Source organism: Melanotaenia boesemani, chromosome 8 (assembly GCF_017639745.1).
Source record: "Melanotaenia boesemani isolate fMelBoe1 chromosome 8, fMelBoe1.pri, whole genome shotgun sequence".
In the NCBI taxonomy this organism is placed as follows: Eukaryota; Metazoa; Chordata; class Actinopteri; order Atheriniformes; family Melanotaeniidae; genus Melanotaenia; species Melanotaenia boesemani.
This window is the reverse complement of record NC_055689.1, coordinates 10,481,468-10,499,982: the sequence shown is the minus strand read 5'-3', so window position 1 is coordinate 10,499,982 and position 18,515 is coordinate 10,481,468. Positions and strand designations below refer to the sequence as shown.

Sequence of the window (18,515 nt, the reverse complement as noted above, 5' to 3'; positions counted from 1 at the left end):
TTTTTTTTTTTTTTTTATTTAATTGTAGGCAAAAATAAGAATATATGAATAAATGAATGGCAGGAAGCACATCTCATTTGTTGTGTTTTTCTGTAGGTCTGTATTTGTACATAAGTGCAGGCAGAATGAATGCTCCCAGTAGAATTCCAGTCAGATGGGAGTAAGACAGCAGCTGGTAGTTTATTTTTGATCAAAGTCCAGACACAGTTTCAACTAGAAGCACTCAGAGAGCGCAGACCTCCGCCAAGTCATTGTCCGTCCATCACTTTTTGACAGACAAACCGATGTTGACGAAAACACTTTCACCTTTGCGGAGTATAAGTGTAAAAGAGGAGGAGTGTACTGCATGTATGAGTGGAACTGGACGCATGAGATCAGCTAGTTACTGTACTGATCTACTGCTACTGATCTACTGGCAGTTAAAAATCAGAACCACTATTGACACAAACACAGAGTGTACAAAGACTCCACCACTGATGAGAGTTCTGTATTTGTTCCAGTTAAAGATTTTCAAAAAACTAACTTAAGACAACTTTTGGAAATGTGCGGCCAATCAGTGCTTCCCATCCTGTGAGGCTTCTGTTTTTTTCTGAAGTGTGGGTTCTTTCATATTTGATTTGCTCAGCTATTACTAACTTCAACTGCAGCAGTGGGAGAGGATGTTAGCTTTCCTGTCCAGTTATGGAGCATGCACAAAGATGTATGAACCATAATGTTTGCATTTTTTACACTATAAAGATTCATTTTATTTAAAAAAAATTAAAAAATAAAAAAACAATTCTGGAAAAACATGAATTTTTAATTTAAATGTATTGAAAATGTTTTCAGTTTTACTGTAAAGCTAGTAGGTTGTTAGCCTGATAGCTAGATTAATTATCAAATTTCATGTTACAGAGTGCAGTCTGTCACCCAAAATACTCCACAACACAAAAGCTAAAATATTTCACCATACATGAGGCAAATACTGGAGAAGAAAAGAGAAGACAGAGTGTCACACATCTGCCAGACATTATTGATGGCATGAAGGTGTTGCAGGGTTGGCAGCTGAATATATTATGATACCTTTAATCTGAAGATCTGGTTTGAATGAGAAGTTCTGCAGTTGTTTTAATTTAAAGGGATCTCTCTTTTCTTTTTCTTTTTAAAGCAGGGTTGTTTATAGAGCTAATGAGTAGTCAATATTTCACTCAGTGTTTCTCAGGGCACTCCAAGTCTAAATAAGAAGCAGCAAGCTTAAGCTAAAAGCAACTCAGAGCAGGTCCACCACATATGTATATTTATATATACATTCATGTTTTCTGAGCTCTTTTCGTTGACCTTAATTAAAACCAATGTGGGGTTAAGAAAACAGAAGAGAACATTCATAAGGACGTAGGAGATGACTGTGCTGTAAACTACAAATTTTTTAATGAAGATTCTTTATAAAGTGCTTTAGATACTTTAATGCAATCTTACCACAATGTTACACACAGGCTGTTTCTTATATCATTATAGGAAGTAACGATATATTGCTTTATTATAGAGGTTGTTCATTTAAAAATTATACAAAAAGGGGAACAAAAGTTCAACCCCATGTCCCCAGTTTCATCCACACAAATCACTGTTACTAAAATGGAAAAATATAATAATATATAATGGCTGCTGTAAAAGTTGCTAGTGCAAAGAATTATGGGATGGATTTATCTCCTTTTTTAAAGGATGGTCGAGTGTTTTCCTGTAGTAAATGACATAAATGAAGGACGCTTTGGAGCTCCCTTTCATAGTATTTAGATAACTCAAATAACCTTTATCAAGGCTGCTTCTCAGATACTTTCTGTTCTTTTCACTCAATTAGACACCTTTCTGAGCTAAGTATACTATTACTATTACTAGCATCACAGTCTGTGACTTTTTAAAAAACAGACTGGTTTGAAACACCATGTAGAAATATGGAACCAGCTACATGGATGAAGATAAAGTCACAATGTGAAAATACCCACAAAATGTCTGTCACTGGAATGGCTCAGAGTTTTCCAAACAATTCACATCTAAACTGGTTAGTTTACATATAAAGTACATGCAGTACACAGCTGCTCGTGACTATAAAATTATTGAAGCAAATTATGGGTGTTTTTAAAGGTTCTAATTACTCCAGAAAATGGTTAATTTCCCATATTCATATCCGATTATGGTTCTACAGAAAGTGTTTCACAGCCACCCACAATGTTCAACATAAATTATATCTTTGAAAACAATTTGATTACTTTAGTTTTGTTAGTACTACATTAACTATATTTTTTATAAATAGGGCAAAAAGTTGATGTGACTGGCCAGTGCACAATTAATATACATAACTGGACACAGGAGAAAGAGCTCCTGGAGCTTGGTCAGGAGCACCAAGGTGTCCCATTTAAAGCCATGCGTACTCCTGGTTAGTCATTAACGTAGGCTGGCGTCTGCATCTGGAAGTGTGTAATATCTGTATTTGTTCAGCATTCAATCACTCAGACATTGGACATTTTTTTTTATTAATCTTCCGTGTAGATTCATTATTAAATCCACTCAAACAACTGAAAATGAAGAACCAAAGTAGAAGTCAAATCCCCTTTGAGGTTGCGCACTTCTACTTTCCATTAATCTGGTTGCAGCTGAATGTATTGGTGTCATGTGTAAATCATTGCCCCGGGACTTCTTTGCAACATTTTGTGACGACAATCCAGATCAGACCAAGTATCGCTTCCAACGGCGCCCAATTCGGAGCTGTTGCAGTCCCAATAGGCACACAGTCACACACACACAGTCATGGTGGATGATCTTGTTTCTGATCAGGAGTCAAGGAGAATCAACCAGATGGCATTAAAAATACTTTAGTTCTACATTTTTGGTTGTTGCTTAATCAGGTTTTAGCAACAAAACTTCTTGCTTAGTTTTAAGAACAAATTATATTTTGGATTAATATACATCCATTAACAATGTTAATCACTTCTTAGATTTCACTCTCCCTGCATCAGTAAGCTTCTCCTCCAGTTTCTGTGTTACCACAGTGACAAGTTCAGCAACAATGATTTTACAAGCAGAGGAATGTTAAGCTTTGTTTTCATGTGTTTAACTATTATTATTTTACATATCTTTCTCCATTTCTTACATTTATCACCATCTGGAAAGAAATAAAACCAAGAGAACTCTATACATCACCTCACTTAATTATAGACTCAAAATGTATGCTACAGGTTTTAAACTTCCTTTTCCTCCGCTATAGATATGTTAGAATACATAAGCAGACATGAGTAGATAAGTAGACAAAAATGTTTCCTTTGACAGCAATAAAAAAAATAATTTGACTTTGAGTTCAAACAGTTTGGCTGTGAGGTTGATGCAACAAGTGCAAGGCAGGGGAAAGCTCATTGGTATGCACCCTTTCAACCGCAGCCAGTCAAACTCCACAAGGATCATATTCACACTGCCACTCATCCTATTGAAAAGCATATTCTTACTAAAAGATGTCTGTCCTCCGAGGAGAAAGGGAAGGAATCTAGGAAACCCTACTTTATATGTATGAGTATTCTGTGTTTTAATATCAATATTCAAGGTTAAACTTTCAATGAGAATCATTCTCCCAGATTGAGGATACACATCTGGAAAGACGTTTACACCCAGTGGTGTGAAACCAACATAAAACACTTTTCAGACATGCATTTCAAGCAGGAAACTGGCTCTATTCCAACCCACCTTGCATCAATGTCTCATTGTCGTACGAGACAAACTCCCCTCTCAACCTCACCCGCGGATGTCTCATGTAACGAGTCTTTGATAGGATCCTCACAGCAGCAATATCTCCTCAGTCATGCATGCTGCACATCGCCTTGGTAAATATTAAATCATTGGGTAAATATTGGATCCATGATTGACTGAACAAGTCAATCTGAAGACAGAGCTGCTGTGAGTAGCGGCTGCTCATGAGGCGGCTGATAAGATTACTAAATACTGCTCACCTGCATCATCCCCTCTCCTTGGACCCTGCCCCAGCAGGCTGCTGGCAGGGTCATTACTCTAACCTGAATTAAACAATTCAGCACAAGAGGGACCTGGATGTTTAGGAGGGGAAAAAAACTTTCAGAGGCAGATGGTGAGTACCTCGAGCCAAATTTGCTGAACTTTTCTAAACCAACCAGTTTAGGGGTGAATTGTTTTGGAATAGTACCCACTTTTCTGGCAAATTCAAAAGTTTTCCTGAAAGCAATTCAACTTGCTTCAAAAGGCAAGAGTTCTCCTCAAAGCAGAAGCCATTTCAAGGGGCTGAGTGGAGTTTAAATAGAGATTAGAGTACTTTTTGTACATACCAACATTCCTGCAGGCACTCTGCAGTCATGACATGAATTATAATGTCAGATGGTTACTGTCACACCTACAACTTATTGCAGTATGAGTACAGTAATCCTCATATCTCTGCCCTTACCTCTAATTTCATTCCTATTTGCAGGGATTGCCAACACACTATATGTGATCTCTCTGCAATCACAGAAACAGTCTGGTCACTAATATCAATTTCTGCTGCAATCTTCAAGCTAAAAGGTAATAAATCTGTTCTGAAAAAAAAGCTATTTCAATTCTCTACGTCATTTACACCAACTATTTACACCGAGATTCAAATTACGTGTGGCTGTCACATCTACGCTGGCTGCCCAGATAAGACGTGCAAACATCTGTGCCCACTGGCCAACAGTGGAATGATTTGACTTTGATTTTTGCTTCATGAATCAATAGATTTTAGTCTCAGTAATCTGACTAGAAAAACTCACATTTCATCCCAAATTTTTATTAAACACTGCCTAAATTCAACTTGCTGTATCCTAGATGTCCATGCTGTCAGCAAAGTTAATGTTACTGGCAGATTATCAAATTCTTTGAACAAGAGGAGTATGTTTTGTTTCAGTGGTGAGGGCACTGGTCAGACAGGTCAGTCAGTACTAGTAAATAATGGTGAAAGAAGTACTCAAAAATTTTACTGAAGCAAAAGTACTCTTTTATTTATCATATTTTGTATAGAGATGTAAATTTGTATGGACCTTCTTGTCTAAAAAAAGAAGGTTCCTGGTTCAAACTTCAGTTGGGACTTTTCTGTATGTTCACCCACGCATGCAATTCCCTCAAGGTTCTCTCATAATCCAAGAACACGCATGTTCTGTTCATTGTTGTTTCTAAACTCTCCCTATTCAGAGTGCGATCTGCCTCTTTCCAGCTGGGACAGGCACCCCCATACACCCGCACTGGTTGACGCAGATGTTGACTCTTGTCTTATCTTTTGCTCTGTCACATTCTCTCTTTGCCTTGCTTCCTCTGATAATATCCTGGTAAACTGCAGTTTCTCAGCCTCAGGATCCTTCAGAGCAACGACGGCTTGAGTGTGCATAATGAATGTCAGTGTGCCATTAAAAATGAGTCAGCTGCACAAAGTTTTAAGGTAAAAAACTTGTGCAGTACTGTCTTTACTGAAAGTAAGTGTGTTATTTTCTGTTATTGCATCTTTTAATTTATTTCCCCTGAGTTCAGCAGAAAAACCCTGAACACTGAACATTTTATCATTTCTAAGTGCATGACTCTGACAACTTCAGATCAGTTTTATGCTTCATACTTTTGATTCAGCTACCAGTTGCCACTGACACACTGTATACTTTTGTTAGAAGACAATGTGCCTTAAAAAAAAAACAGAAGCAGAAACAGAAACTTCAAATGTGTCCTAATATTTACCAGAAAGTTGAAAGATCCAATATCTGAGGTATTCAGGATTAACTTTTGATGGATTTGACGTTATTTGCCCGAAAACCCCTTTTTTTTTGCCAACGGGAGTCAGATAGTTTTTGAGCTAATGGTCAGTCACATCAGCTCCTCATCCCATATAGAGAATATCAGTGTCCAAATTAGCTGAGAGGAAAATTCAGCCTCCTAGAAGAACCAACGTAATAAGTTAACTGCTTTAATATGAATAGACAGGCTGTCCAATATGTAGATAATGCCTTTAATGTTGTAACATAAAGCCGTTTCTGTTTGTACTGTTCTTTAGGCATACGTGGGTATACTCAAGTGATTAGATAGCTTGGATACAGTGAAGTCTTTGTGGTATATATTCACATGCATGCAGACAAATGATGTGTGCAAATGCTGAGGCAGAAACAACAGCCTCTTAAAGCCATTTAGATGATTACATAATGTGGGAGTTACACATAATAATATTAGCCATATCTTCATTATTATAACCCACACCATTGAGCAGTGTATAATCACAAGCTGCACATCTTTTAAATTAGTGGTTGCAGAGAGAACAAAGAGAACATATGTATTACACTGTTTTTATTTTATTTTATTTTATTATTATTATTATTTAAATCTGCTGCATTATGGCTACATGTTTTTAATCAAGAAAAGGACAGAGCTCCATAAATCCTGAAAGCAGCTTTGGTGACAGTGTCATTATAAAATCAGCTCCTAATGTAACTTATTACAGATTCTACCTACATTCTTTTTCAATTGGATTCTCATTTGCATTTTGTTTTTGGATTCCTGAAGAGATCTGTCTGTGAGTGTGCACATCCACTAAACTACAGCCATGAAATTTCCTCTGTCTGGTATGAGCTGCTGGAAACAGGGATGCAATTTCATGCAGAAAAGAGTAATAAAATTAAACAGTATCACCTGACCCACTCACTTCAGGCAAAACACAGAAAGCAAGAACATAAAACTTTTTTAACATTTTGTAATGGTTCAAACTAAAGTTACACTTTATGTTTTAAACATTCAGCTATGATGCTGCTCTGTTGTAAGAATGTTTCTTGGATCTGCTTCACACTGTTGCAATTACAGCCTGCGTAATCTGTTTATGTCATTACACATTCAACTTTGAGGTTTTTTTTTTGTAAATCTGTGCTTGACATGGTGCAAGAAGTAAATAAAATTGCATCTGACTGGTTTTTAAATTAAAGATAACCCTCCTGGTGTGGTGCTGCTGCAACAGACATGTGATCGCAGAAAAATAAGAGAATCAGTTATCATCAATCATCATCAAAACAAGGAAGGTGTATTTTTAATGTCTGTGAAATAGCTAATTCGTGACCGCCATGCAGGTCAGTGGTTGTAAAAGCACTCCCCTCTATGATGTGGGACACTCCCACAAGCTGCGAGGGGAACAGCTGCTAATATACACTCACTGTCCTCTTTATAAGGTAGACCATGCTAGCTCTGACCCCCTGTTGCCTTAATTCTTGGCGACATAGAGTCAACAAGGTCCTGGAAATATTCCTTGGAGATTTTGCTCCATATTGACATGATACCATCTCACAGTTGCTGCAGATTTGTTGGCATGATGAGAATCTCCTATTTCACCACATCCCAAAGCTGCTCTATTGGATTGAGATCTGATGACTGTGGAGGCCATTGGAGTCCAATGAACTCATTGTCATGTTTAAGAAAGCAGTTTGAGATGACTTGAACTTTGTGATAAGGTGCATTGTCCTGCTGGAAGTAGAAAATGGGAGCACTGGACTAGGCCAGCAACAGTACTCAGATAGACTGGTGTTTAAAATGATACTCATTTGGTACTAAAGGGCCCAAAGTGTGCCAAGAAAATATCCCCCAATCTAATATACCATCACCAGTAGCTGGAGCTGTAGGTACAAGGCAGGATGGATCCATGACTTAACGTTTCCACCTAATTGTGGTACTACCATTTGAATCTTGAAATGAGACTCATCAAATCAGACAACATTTTTCATCTTCTATTTCTATTTTGGGGAGTCTGTGTTAATTGTAGCCTCCGTTTCCTGTTCTTAGCTGAATGAAGTGGCAACCATTGTAGTGTTCTGTGCTGTAGCCTATCTGCTTCAAAGTTTACCATACATGCATTCAGAGATGGTATTCTGCATATGTTGGTTGGAACCAGTGGTTGTTTCAGTTACCGACGTCTTTATCATCTCAGTCTGCACATTTTCCTCTGACCTCTGACATCAACAAGGCATTTTTGTCCAAATAACTGCTATTTTCTCTCTTTCAGACCATCCTCTGTAAACCTTACAGATGGCCGTGTGTGAAAATCCCAGCAGATCAGCAGTTTTTAAAATACTCAGACAAGCCCTCTGGCACCGACAACCATACCACAATCAAAGTCACTTAAATCCCCTTTCTTTTGTATTCTGATGCTCAGTTTGAACCTCAGCAGGTTTTCTTGACCATGTCTGCATGCCTAAATGCACTGAGCTGCTGCCATGTGATTGGCTGATTAGATATTTACGTTAACAAGCAAAGGAAGAGGTGCACCTGAAAAAATGACAGTGAGTGCACATGCCTTCCTTTCATATTCATGAACAATGCTTTAACCATAGTTTCAGAACTAATTTAAATATCGCTCACCTGTAATGATCATAAATAATTGTCTTATTTGTGACTGGTCTCATGTTATGATTTTACTTCTAAATGAGTCACTTTACACGTCTTGACACGATACTGAAGAGAAACAGCATTCTGTTTATGTATAGCCTTTTTAAAGCATATTATCTGCAAAAGCGTAACTGAGCTGGTTATTCATCAGACTGCACAAAATGTAACTGTTGAGATCACTGGTCTATTTCACACATAAAATCTCATTTTATTTAAGTAAACTTTGACTACAAGCCAGGCCTCTCCTAATGAGAATGTACTTTTGCTATACTGTTACTAATCTTTACATATTTGTAACGATTTCCATGTGAAATGTGAAAACAGAATGCTTATTTCTAATACCATCCTTGCGTGGCTTCATCCCTCTATTTAATGCTACCCTGCAGCATCTGAAGGCACAGCACCAGTTTTCTAAACAACTAAATCTGTTAATCTTTAAGTCCAAAACATCATTTAACCTGCATTAACAGGATTGCGATGCATTATAATCACAAGCAGCTAAGAAAACTGTTGCCAGAGACTCGTATTTAAGAGTTTCCTCTGTCACCTTTTTGTTCTGTCTTTAACTATTGACCACAAATTGAACCTTATGTATTGCCCCACACATCAATTGCAACAGATTTTCCCACCTTTTAAAATCCACTTTAGATATCATTTTGACAAAACTAGTCTGCGTACAAAACAATGTTTTTTTACAATAGGTGTTAATATTACAGTTAATGTCACAGAACATTTAAATATCCAATTTGGGTTAATCATTGGATTAATTTACAGTCAGTATTTGGTGTTTTGTTTTCTCTGTGCTGTAGAGTTTCCCGCTGCTGTGGATGTTTCTGTGTAGTCTACCACTGCAAAGCTGTTGAATGAAATGCTGTCAGACAACTCAGCCCCTCTAAGATAGAAATAATATAACATACTGTCAAGCTGTGCTCAAGTGGAACATCCATCATTTTGGAGCTTGACAGCAGTCACTGGCTGGTACTTTATTTTGATTAAACAGTAAACTAATAAAATGCTACAGCCTTATTTTTGTTGTACAGAATGCAACTTGAATAGCCCACTATGTCACAGTAAGCTCTTATCCCTGTCACTGAGATTGTTTATCATTTCATTTTGTGCTCATTATTTAATCACAGTGGAGAAAGGACATGAAAGACGAAAGATTTCATAAAGATTCCTTACATAACTGAGGCCCTCAGTCCACAGAGTTTCCCGGGAAACCCCTGCTATATAACTGTGGGAAAGATGCAACAAATCATGTACAGCTGTAATTCAGGGATGTCCAGAGTCTGTCCTCACTGCCCGCCACCCTGCAGGGTTTAGGTAATTCATTGCTCCAACACACCTGAGTGAAATTAAATAGATCTCCAAAACAAGTTTGTTAATGGCTCGTTCATCTGTGCTGAAGCAGGAAACATCTAAAACCTGCAAGACAACAGCCCTAGAGGACTGGAACTGTAAGCACATAAGAATGCAGTTCCATCATTAAGTTCAGATTATCATATTTTGAACAGTATAAAATAGACTCATGTTTGTGTGGACTAAGTCTGGGGCAGAATACCTGGATATAGTTAGCCACTGGTAACTTTCACAAAAAGAAAAAAAGTATTCATAACTGAAAAAAGAGCAGGGGTCCTCAATCCTTAGCATGTTTGCTGAACTTTTTGGTACAGAAACAGTGAGATTGTTATTATTCGTTAGAGTGACAAAGGAATGACTTTTGGGGGGATTTTAGCTCATTACCAACACATAACAGCGCTACAGGAATCACAGCGCTACAAGGCTAACCTGCTAGCTCCCTATGCTGCAATAGTTGCCAAATAAATCAATGCTCACAATCCACTTAACTGGTTAGTTTGTTTGTTTGATAGCTTGTGTATTACTTAATATGCACTGTGCTAATTTACAGGTCCTGAAGTAAAAATGACTTCGGCATGGGTATCTCTCCAGCTGATAGAAGCTAGCTTGCTAAATATGGAAATTGTGTGTTTGCTGAACACTTGGGGATGGAAAGGCTAATGTCATGCATTGCCAAATTTAACTGTGGGTCCATTTATTCAATTTATTAATGTTGATATCAGTGGCAAAATTGATAAAGTTCAAACATTTTAAGTGGCAGCGCTATCTCCAGTTAATTAATTCTGACTGACTGATGCCCACCATCAAGAGTTTTCAGTGAATCCTGCCTTAAAGAGCAGACACAGCTGGTGGAATTTTTACTTATATTTAGTTATAACTATTATTATCTATATGTAAAATAAGTTAAACTTTTTAAATATTTATAAGTATGGTATATATGGTTAATTTCTTTATTTACTCCACACCCCACCTCCCATACCTATATTTGCCATCTCAGGCACGTTGGCACTGTAGGGACCTTCATCAAAAATAGGAGGGTTGTCGTTGATGTCCTGCACTCGAATTATGAACTGTGATGAGGGCTCCAGGGCACGGTCAGTCTGCCTGTCTGTAGCCGTAGCAATGAGACGGTACTCATCCTTTTCTTCACGGTCCAGAGGCTTGGTGACGTGGATGTTTCCTGTTTTCTCATCGATCACAAAGACCGAGCCTGCCCCCTCACCACGTAGGACATACTTAGTTCGGCCATCATTCCTGTCCATGTCCGTGTGGAGCTAGGTGAGAGAAGAATGGAACAGAATGGGGAAAAAAATGGAAAGATGGCAGGCCAAGTGAAGCAATGAAGGAGGAAATAATTGGAAATAGAAATGAATGTTATGAGAGATTTGGATGGAGAACAATGTAATGAGGGAAAAGAAAGACAAGCATAAACAGCAGTTAAAAATTAAGGTTATTTTTTTCCAGACAGGCAGTAAAAGACAAAACAAGGAGATTATCCTCTGTGTGCCTCTAGGATATAATGAATTTAAAGAGACAAAAGAAATGTGTACAATGCCTCTCACTCTCACACAGACTTCCTGTCACATTTTTTTACTAGCCATTGTACTGTGCTTCATCTTTCTATTTCTGCAGCATTGCACGCACAGTTACGAACCTGGATCACCGTAATCAGAAAGATATCCTGAACATATGCTCTTCTGCTCACAGTGAAATCCCCATTCACTTCCCAGCAGCTGTAGACAGTGAGGGCATCCTGTATGTTCACATGCACTACACTGGCTATTCAATGAAAGTACCAAATAAAAGGAATAATGAACACTAGGTCAATCAATTATTCCCAAACTAATAGGTGTGTATGAGTAAGAGTGGAGGGTTGCGTAGCAGTTGGACATTTGGTATCGATCACAGCTCTGTGTTGTGTTTTATTGGATCAGCGCCTGGCGGGATGGCTGAGCAGCAGAGCAACCTGCATCCTCTCATGCAGGGAGAGGTAATATCAGGGAAAGCTCCACACTGTCCTCTGTCCGCAACGAGAGTCAACTCAGCAGGATACGGCGAGCACATCAAGATTCAATCTCATTACCCCCACACCTACGTGGATCGAATAGCAACTGTGACCAAAAAAGAGAGTGCTAAATTAGGCGCCACTCACAAGAAAGTGTGACATTGTGACTTTAGATGAAGAGACGACAGGCAGCCTGGGATGGGGATGATGGTTCAGCTCAGGGAGGCATTGTTGCATGGCAACAGCTAAGCACATTTGCTAAATGAAATAAGAATGGAAACTGTGAATCGAAATGTTCATTTACTTTGAGGATTGCCATTTTTCATGGGAGAAAATGGGACGGATATGCCAGCTTCCTGGGGGGTAAATGGATGTTGACAAGGTTGTTTGTAGCTAAGAAAAGGAGTCATAAGTCTGGAATGTCAGCTGAAAGCCAAAAAAATGAAATTGTGCTTTGAAAAAATTAGGAACAAACTCAAAATTTAAACAACACTTGACTTTAAGATGTTGCTTTTATTCATATCACAACGCTAAATGGAAATTGAAGTGCACTCACCACCAGCAATAAACAGGACTGTGTGAGCTGAATGCACAACCTAGAACCAGAGGAATGGGTGTTCTGAAACCTTTTCATCAAAATATATTGGATATCACTGGTTATCACACTTAAGCACTGACGTCTTAGAACAAAACAGATTGTTAAGTGAAAACCACAATCAAGTTGGAGTTTTTTACCAACTTTTGGTACTCTCCATCTTTGTGGTCGTCCATATGTTGGAGACTTTATTACTCAAAGTGTGTAATTTTTTCAGTGGAAGAAAACCTCAAGGCCAATTGGGTGTTGAAGAAAGATCTCACAGCCACTTTCCAAAATCAGGGAGAGCCAATACTGTGTAAATAGAGGGGCTTGTGTGTGACGACAAAATGGCCCAGCTGATGTAACATCAAACACAGAAGCTCAGATTATAACACAGTGACAGACTAATTCTGTATTGTTACTCCATTAAGTCTTCACATAACAAATAGATATGTGCTGTTTTATAGCATTTCTAAACATGTTGTTTGTTGTTTAGTCATTGCAGCTTTCTCCCTCCTACCAATTGGTTATGTTAGTTTGTAATTTGCAAGAGTAACAGTGTTTAGGCTCCAAGGCTGAAAAAACAAAATGACAACATACAGTGAAACCTCTCAAACAACTCCTGAAGTCAGCACAGTGCCAGCCCCTTTATTCATGTACATCACATGTCTTTTTAAAAGTATTTACATTTTTATCAAAGTGCAGCCAGAAACACTACTTTCATGTCAGGCCCCATTCGCGCCCCTGTAGGACTTACATTGAAGCATGTGTGAGCATAATAAGGCAACTAGTCTTCCTCTGGTCACATGTGGACCATGTTTCTAAGTTATGATGCAAATATGCTTTGAAAATAGTCTAGTGATGCTTTTATATTCTTAACACTGAAAATAGGTCACCTAGGTCTTTGATATTATAAATGAAGTCTAAATTAACTTTAGAAATCTCAATATCTCAGTGAAGAAAAATGAAAACAAAAGTACAGGCTCTACATTCTACATTTTTCTGTATCACTGCACACTCAGTTAGCATGTGGGATGTTAAAGTTTATGACAGGACAGTTGGAAAAAGACTAAACATGTATAACTTTACAGAAAGAAAGCAGCTTCTTTTCTCTAAACGGGACATGGGAGCACACCTTATGTTAGAGCTAGTTAGATAATAATGTTGGTAAAAGAATAATTTAGTAAATTATGAGACAATATAAACTGAGGACAATTAAGGCTCCATCTTCTGATTGGTTCTGTCTTAACTAGCCATCCATGAAGCTTAGGTTTCATTTAACTGTTAGTCCTTGCTGTGGAGCCCGGAGAGCACACTGGTGACCACGTTGTATTTAATCATTAGGAGAACTTATAATTTATTTTCTTTGTTCTTTTTTTACTTTTTCTGTAATGTTTACAGCACTTATTAGGAGAAGAACATGGAAACAAGACACAGACTTGCAGTATTTTTTGGATGCAAATGTCGACTACATACTTGTTTGTTTTGCAGCTAGAATATAGTCAGTGCTACTTTAACATCTTAGGTTTGTACAATGGCATATGAGCATTGTACAAGCAACATTGTAAAGAAGAGTGGGGCAGAAAATCCCCCACAATGATGTGACAGACTGATAACATCATTGCAGCAAAAGTTGTCTCTACTGAATCACACTATGTACTTAGTTTTCCACACATTTCTACAGAGCATGTACTTTCTTTTTCAAATCACTGTAATATAACTTCTCTCATTATTCCTTTATTTGATTTACACCATTTTCAGTGCCCACCACCAATGCTCAGACAATGGGCCTCCCCTAAAGCAAAGATTTTGACAAGTCTCAGCAGGAAAAGCACAGGCGCAACAAATAGCTCAGTTATGACAATGTGCTGGTGAGGACACATCCACTATAGGGCAGTGCTGAGATCAGAGTTTGTGTCCGAGTTCTTACGCAAGTCTCAAAATCAATGCACAATAGCAAACATGGCAATCGTAAAGGAGATCACGTTAATGTACATTTTCAGATAAAGACAAAGAGAGGCAACACAGTACACGGCAGTGGTCTATGCAACCACTCGAAACATCATAGCTTCTTCTTCTTTGTTTCTTTTATTGGTGGAACAAAATCTATACAGCACAACACCACTCCCACCATTTCCGGTGATACTGCTCGTTTTTTTGTGTGTCTGGCTACGCGTCTGCTATGAAAAGGGACTGAAACAAGAACATAAAGGATACAGAAGACAGACAAAAGGCTCCATCTATATGTACATGCATTCTTAATGCAGAGAATAATTGAGGCATAATCCTCTTAAGTAAACTCCTTGGGCCTCAACACTTCTAGACTGTCAATGCAATGATTGCTGCCACACCCAATGAAATTATTCCAAGCTATCCAACAGTTTGAAGCAGATGGTCGATCTCCCCGTGCATGCTTCTGCTGGAAGTGTGTTCGAGTCAAACTGAGGGAATTGTGGTATTTCTGTGTAGTGTTCTGGCGTTTTATAAATCAAACTGAATTAAATTGAACTGAACTGATTTCACCTCCCATCTGGAATCTGGGTGCAGACAGTCCATCTGCTTTTGAGCCAAATCATCAGCAAGTACATGACTTAATATTTACAGTTCAACCAGGACCACACCAGAAAAACACACTCCATCAATACATTTCATCCATATGGATCTAAAAATCTCCAGTAAACACTTAGGATTATATTTCACTGCCCAGCTTAAAATGTATGTTATGGCACCATTTATAGTAATAAAGCAGATTAATTGTCTCTCCATCTCTTTGGCAGCCCTGCTGCAAGTATCCAACCCTGTCAGAGGCAATGTTGCAAAAATGGGCACATGCCTCATTTTCACTGGATTTAAAAGTGACAGAAATGGTGTGAAGCACCACTGAGGCAAAAAGAAAGAAATCAAAATGCACACACTCAACAATGATTGTGATGGGATAATTTGGTTTTACCTCCATCCATCTACAGCACACCTGTGCCATTTCACAGGTTTAAGATTTTAACAAAAACTGTATCACGCTTTAAAATTGCTTTTAAACATTTTTGACTTGATGAGTGATGAGTTTTGACTTCCTCTCATCTTCTGTGGAGGCCAACTGGGGCCAATTGACCAAAACATCCGGCTGATCAGGACCACCGCAGAAGCCCGGTTCCTCTTCCTCCTTAACGAAGAGCCATTAACAATCAAAGTCTTAACGGCCCTGCAGCTTAACGAGGGGACTTAACGAGCTTCTTAATGAAGCCCCGGCCATCATTACCACAGTGAGTGGTGGCAGCGCTGATTGAAAGCACCACTAAGAGTCATTCTGAAGCAAAGGAGCCCAGCCTAAGGAAACCAAATCCATTTAAGGCTGACCTCTCACCCTTATCTGTTCCCCTAAGATTAATAGGAAAGTGTAATAAAGAAATACTGTTTAACAGATATAATGGCTGTGGATGTTTTATGGCAACAGAAGTGGAACAGCTTTGGAATCCACATTTCAGGATGCAAACATAACAAAACAATATTACATATAACAAACTGGCTGTCAGCATGTTCACATCTGCTTATCTTAAATAATGTGACATCTCATAAGTCCTGCATTTCATATCCCTTTGACACAATATCAAATATATCAAGAGCCACACGATATCAAGTCACTGGCCACAAAAGACAAATTTAGTGACGGGCCACCTCTGCTTGGAGAATGATTTATCCCTGATAAGATGCCATTTCCATTTTCTTTGATGCTGTTGTGTATAAAACACCCAGCCTCTCCAGACTCCTAAATCTCTTCAATTATTTATATTATCATGAGGTAATATGCTTATACTCATATACTCAATTTCACATTTTTGCAATAACCATAAATCATGAAGCGAAGAGGAAAAGTACTCTCTGCCAACCACTAAATCACTTAAATAACTAATATCCCATACACACAATTTTACATTTATGCTGCATAATCAATCATAAAAACACCAAGAAAATGTGTTTTTTTTCCACAGCTGTGCATTAGCCTAATGAATGTGAATGCTTTCCCCACAAATTTAGCATGTGTGGGCGTATATGTGTAAAACGGAGATGAGGTTACTGTGCTGAAAATCACCCAGCAGTTCACGTGAATTGCCAGAGGGCTTACAGCAGCAATGCAGGGCACCGCTGAGCCCTGCGATTGGCAGCGGGGTTCGATTCCCCAAACACATCAGGGAAAGTTTGCAAGGGCATGCAGGCAGGTGTTAGAATATCTCCCAATCTTCTCTGTGAGCCCGTGGAGGAGGGGAAGCTTTTCATCTTCTCTTTGGTGACTTCAAAAGAGACGGAGGCCTACGGAACAACCCCAAGCTAGGCTGGGTGGATGTAAAGCTGCAGGACGGGAGTGAGCCAGCTCTGTCATATCAGCCAAGGGGTGTCAAGCGGCGCAGAAAGGCGAGGGTCAGCCAATCGATTTGGAGCAGGTCCACCAACTCAGAGAGATGTCTGAAAAAAAGAGGTCTATCAGGGAAAATGGCAGGAAAATTAATTTGGGACAGGGCCCGTATGGGTTCAGAGAGCCTGTTTGAAATGAAACCGTGCCTTGTGGCCAGCTTACCTTCCACTATCGTATCATTAGCTTTGCTTGAGGGCATGTGTAACTTCTGCATGTGCTCATCTGTGTCCATGTGTGTTTTACCTTGTGGAAATTCTTACCAAAGTCTTTCCAGGTGAGTATCTGTGTGTTTGTGTGTGAGGGAGCCACAATCACTTTAAAGATTGTGGTGTGATGACTCTGATTTCCCTTCTGGCCTGGCAGAACCTCCACTTGGCAGAGCTTTAACCCAGAGTGGACAAGGAGCCAAGGCGTGACTAAGAATACATGTGTGTGAGTGTGCGTGCGTGCGTGTGTATGTGTGTTTGTGTAGGGGGTGATTGCCTGTAGTCTGTGTGTGCCACTGAGTGCCCGTAGTACCTGACCTAGAGACAGAAGAAACAGGCCAAGTAGTGAGGAGCAGGTAATCAGGTAATAGAGCATAAGCTCAGGCCAAAATCTACATGGAGACTAATGATTAAAGTCAACACTTCTGTGGGCTGGCTGTGATCAGGTCTGCTACCATCAGATGTCTCTGCTCCTGGGAAAAAATGGATCCCAGAATAGGTCTCAGGAGAGCAAACTACACCTTAACACTTGATGCATACCATCTATGAGGCAAAAACAAGAATAACAACAACAAAGTGTTTGGATTTTTACATAGTTGGACTATGAGACTGTGATTTAATTGTCTTTGTATTTACAGATTAAGGTGATAAATGTGAGCACAACCACTATATTTCAGTTGATGTTTAAAAATATCAGTACAAACCTGTAAGTGAATAATTTAACAACTAATGTAAAGGAGATTTCAACAGTTGCAGAATGTTTTAGGGATTTCTTGTATATTTCTTGTACATTTTAAAGGGACATAATTTTACAAATTGCTTATACAAGAACATACAACTAAAGAAATGGAGGCAAATCGTGTGTCTTTGTGACAGTGTGCTGGAAAGATATTTGATTCTTTGCCAAGCTAAGGTTTTTGAAATGGACTGACTCAACACTGGTTCGGTGAGTTTTTTTGAAAGCTTGAATGTGTTATAGGTCAGTCTTAAGTGGTATTTAAAACCCCATTCTTCTGAAAATCGTCCAGTACAACAACTGGATTGAAAAGGCATGAAAAGCAACCAATGTCCAAAGAAAAACTGTGCAGTAAAACCTGCAGTACTATCATTTAATACCACTCTAGAAGATTACAAGAAAGTCTGACTGCTTGAACGCAAAATATAAATAACTATTTGGTTCCTAATTATGTAATGTTTATATATAATATATAAAAATGAACCCTGATAAAACATAATCCCACTAAACTGAGAGCTACATGAATAGTATTGTCACAAAAAAAAAAAACCCCAACCAGATTATAAAAGATAAACACACAGTTGAATTATGTCAGATTATGTCGGGCCTCGTCAAATTAGGTTACAACGGATCAGATAAGTCACGCTACAATAAATTAGATCATATACAATGTCAGATATGTCAGTTTGACACAACTAAACGAACAAATACATGATTTGGAGACACAGAATTGCGCATGGATGGATTCATATTAGATCTAATAATCCCTTAATAATCCCCAAGCAATCACTGATAATATTAAAGAGAACAGATAAGCA

The 18,515-nt window shown here is 38.6% G+C and overlaps 1 protein-coding gene across 1 annotated transcript in view; it reads right to left on the bottom strand.

Annotated features, from left to right (window-relative positions):
• The window catches only part of LOC121644217, a 192,370-nt gene that overhangs the window by 83,740 nt on the left and 90,115 nt on the right, over positions 1-18,515 (bottom strand). Inside the window, exon 3 of the mRNA XM_041992020.1 lies at positions 10,745-11,039. Within this exon, the coding sequence (XP_041847954.1) occupies positions 10,745-11,039 (295 nt within the window). The remainder of the gene's footprint in view (positions 1-10,744; positions 11,040-18,515) is intronic.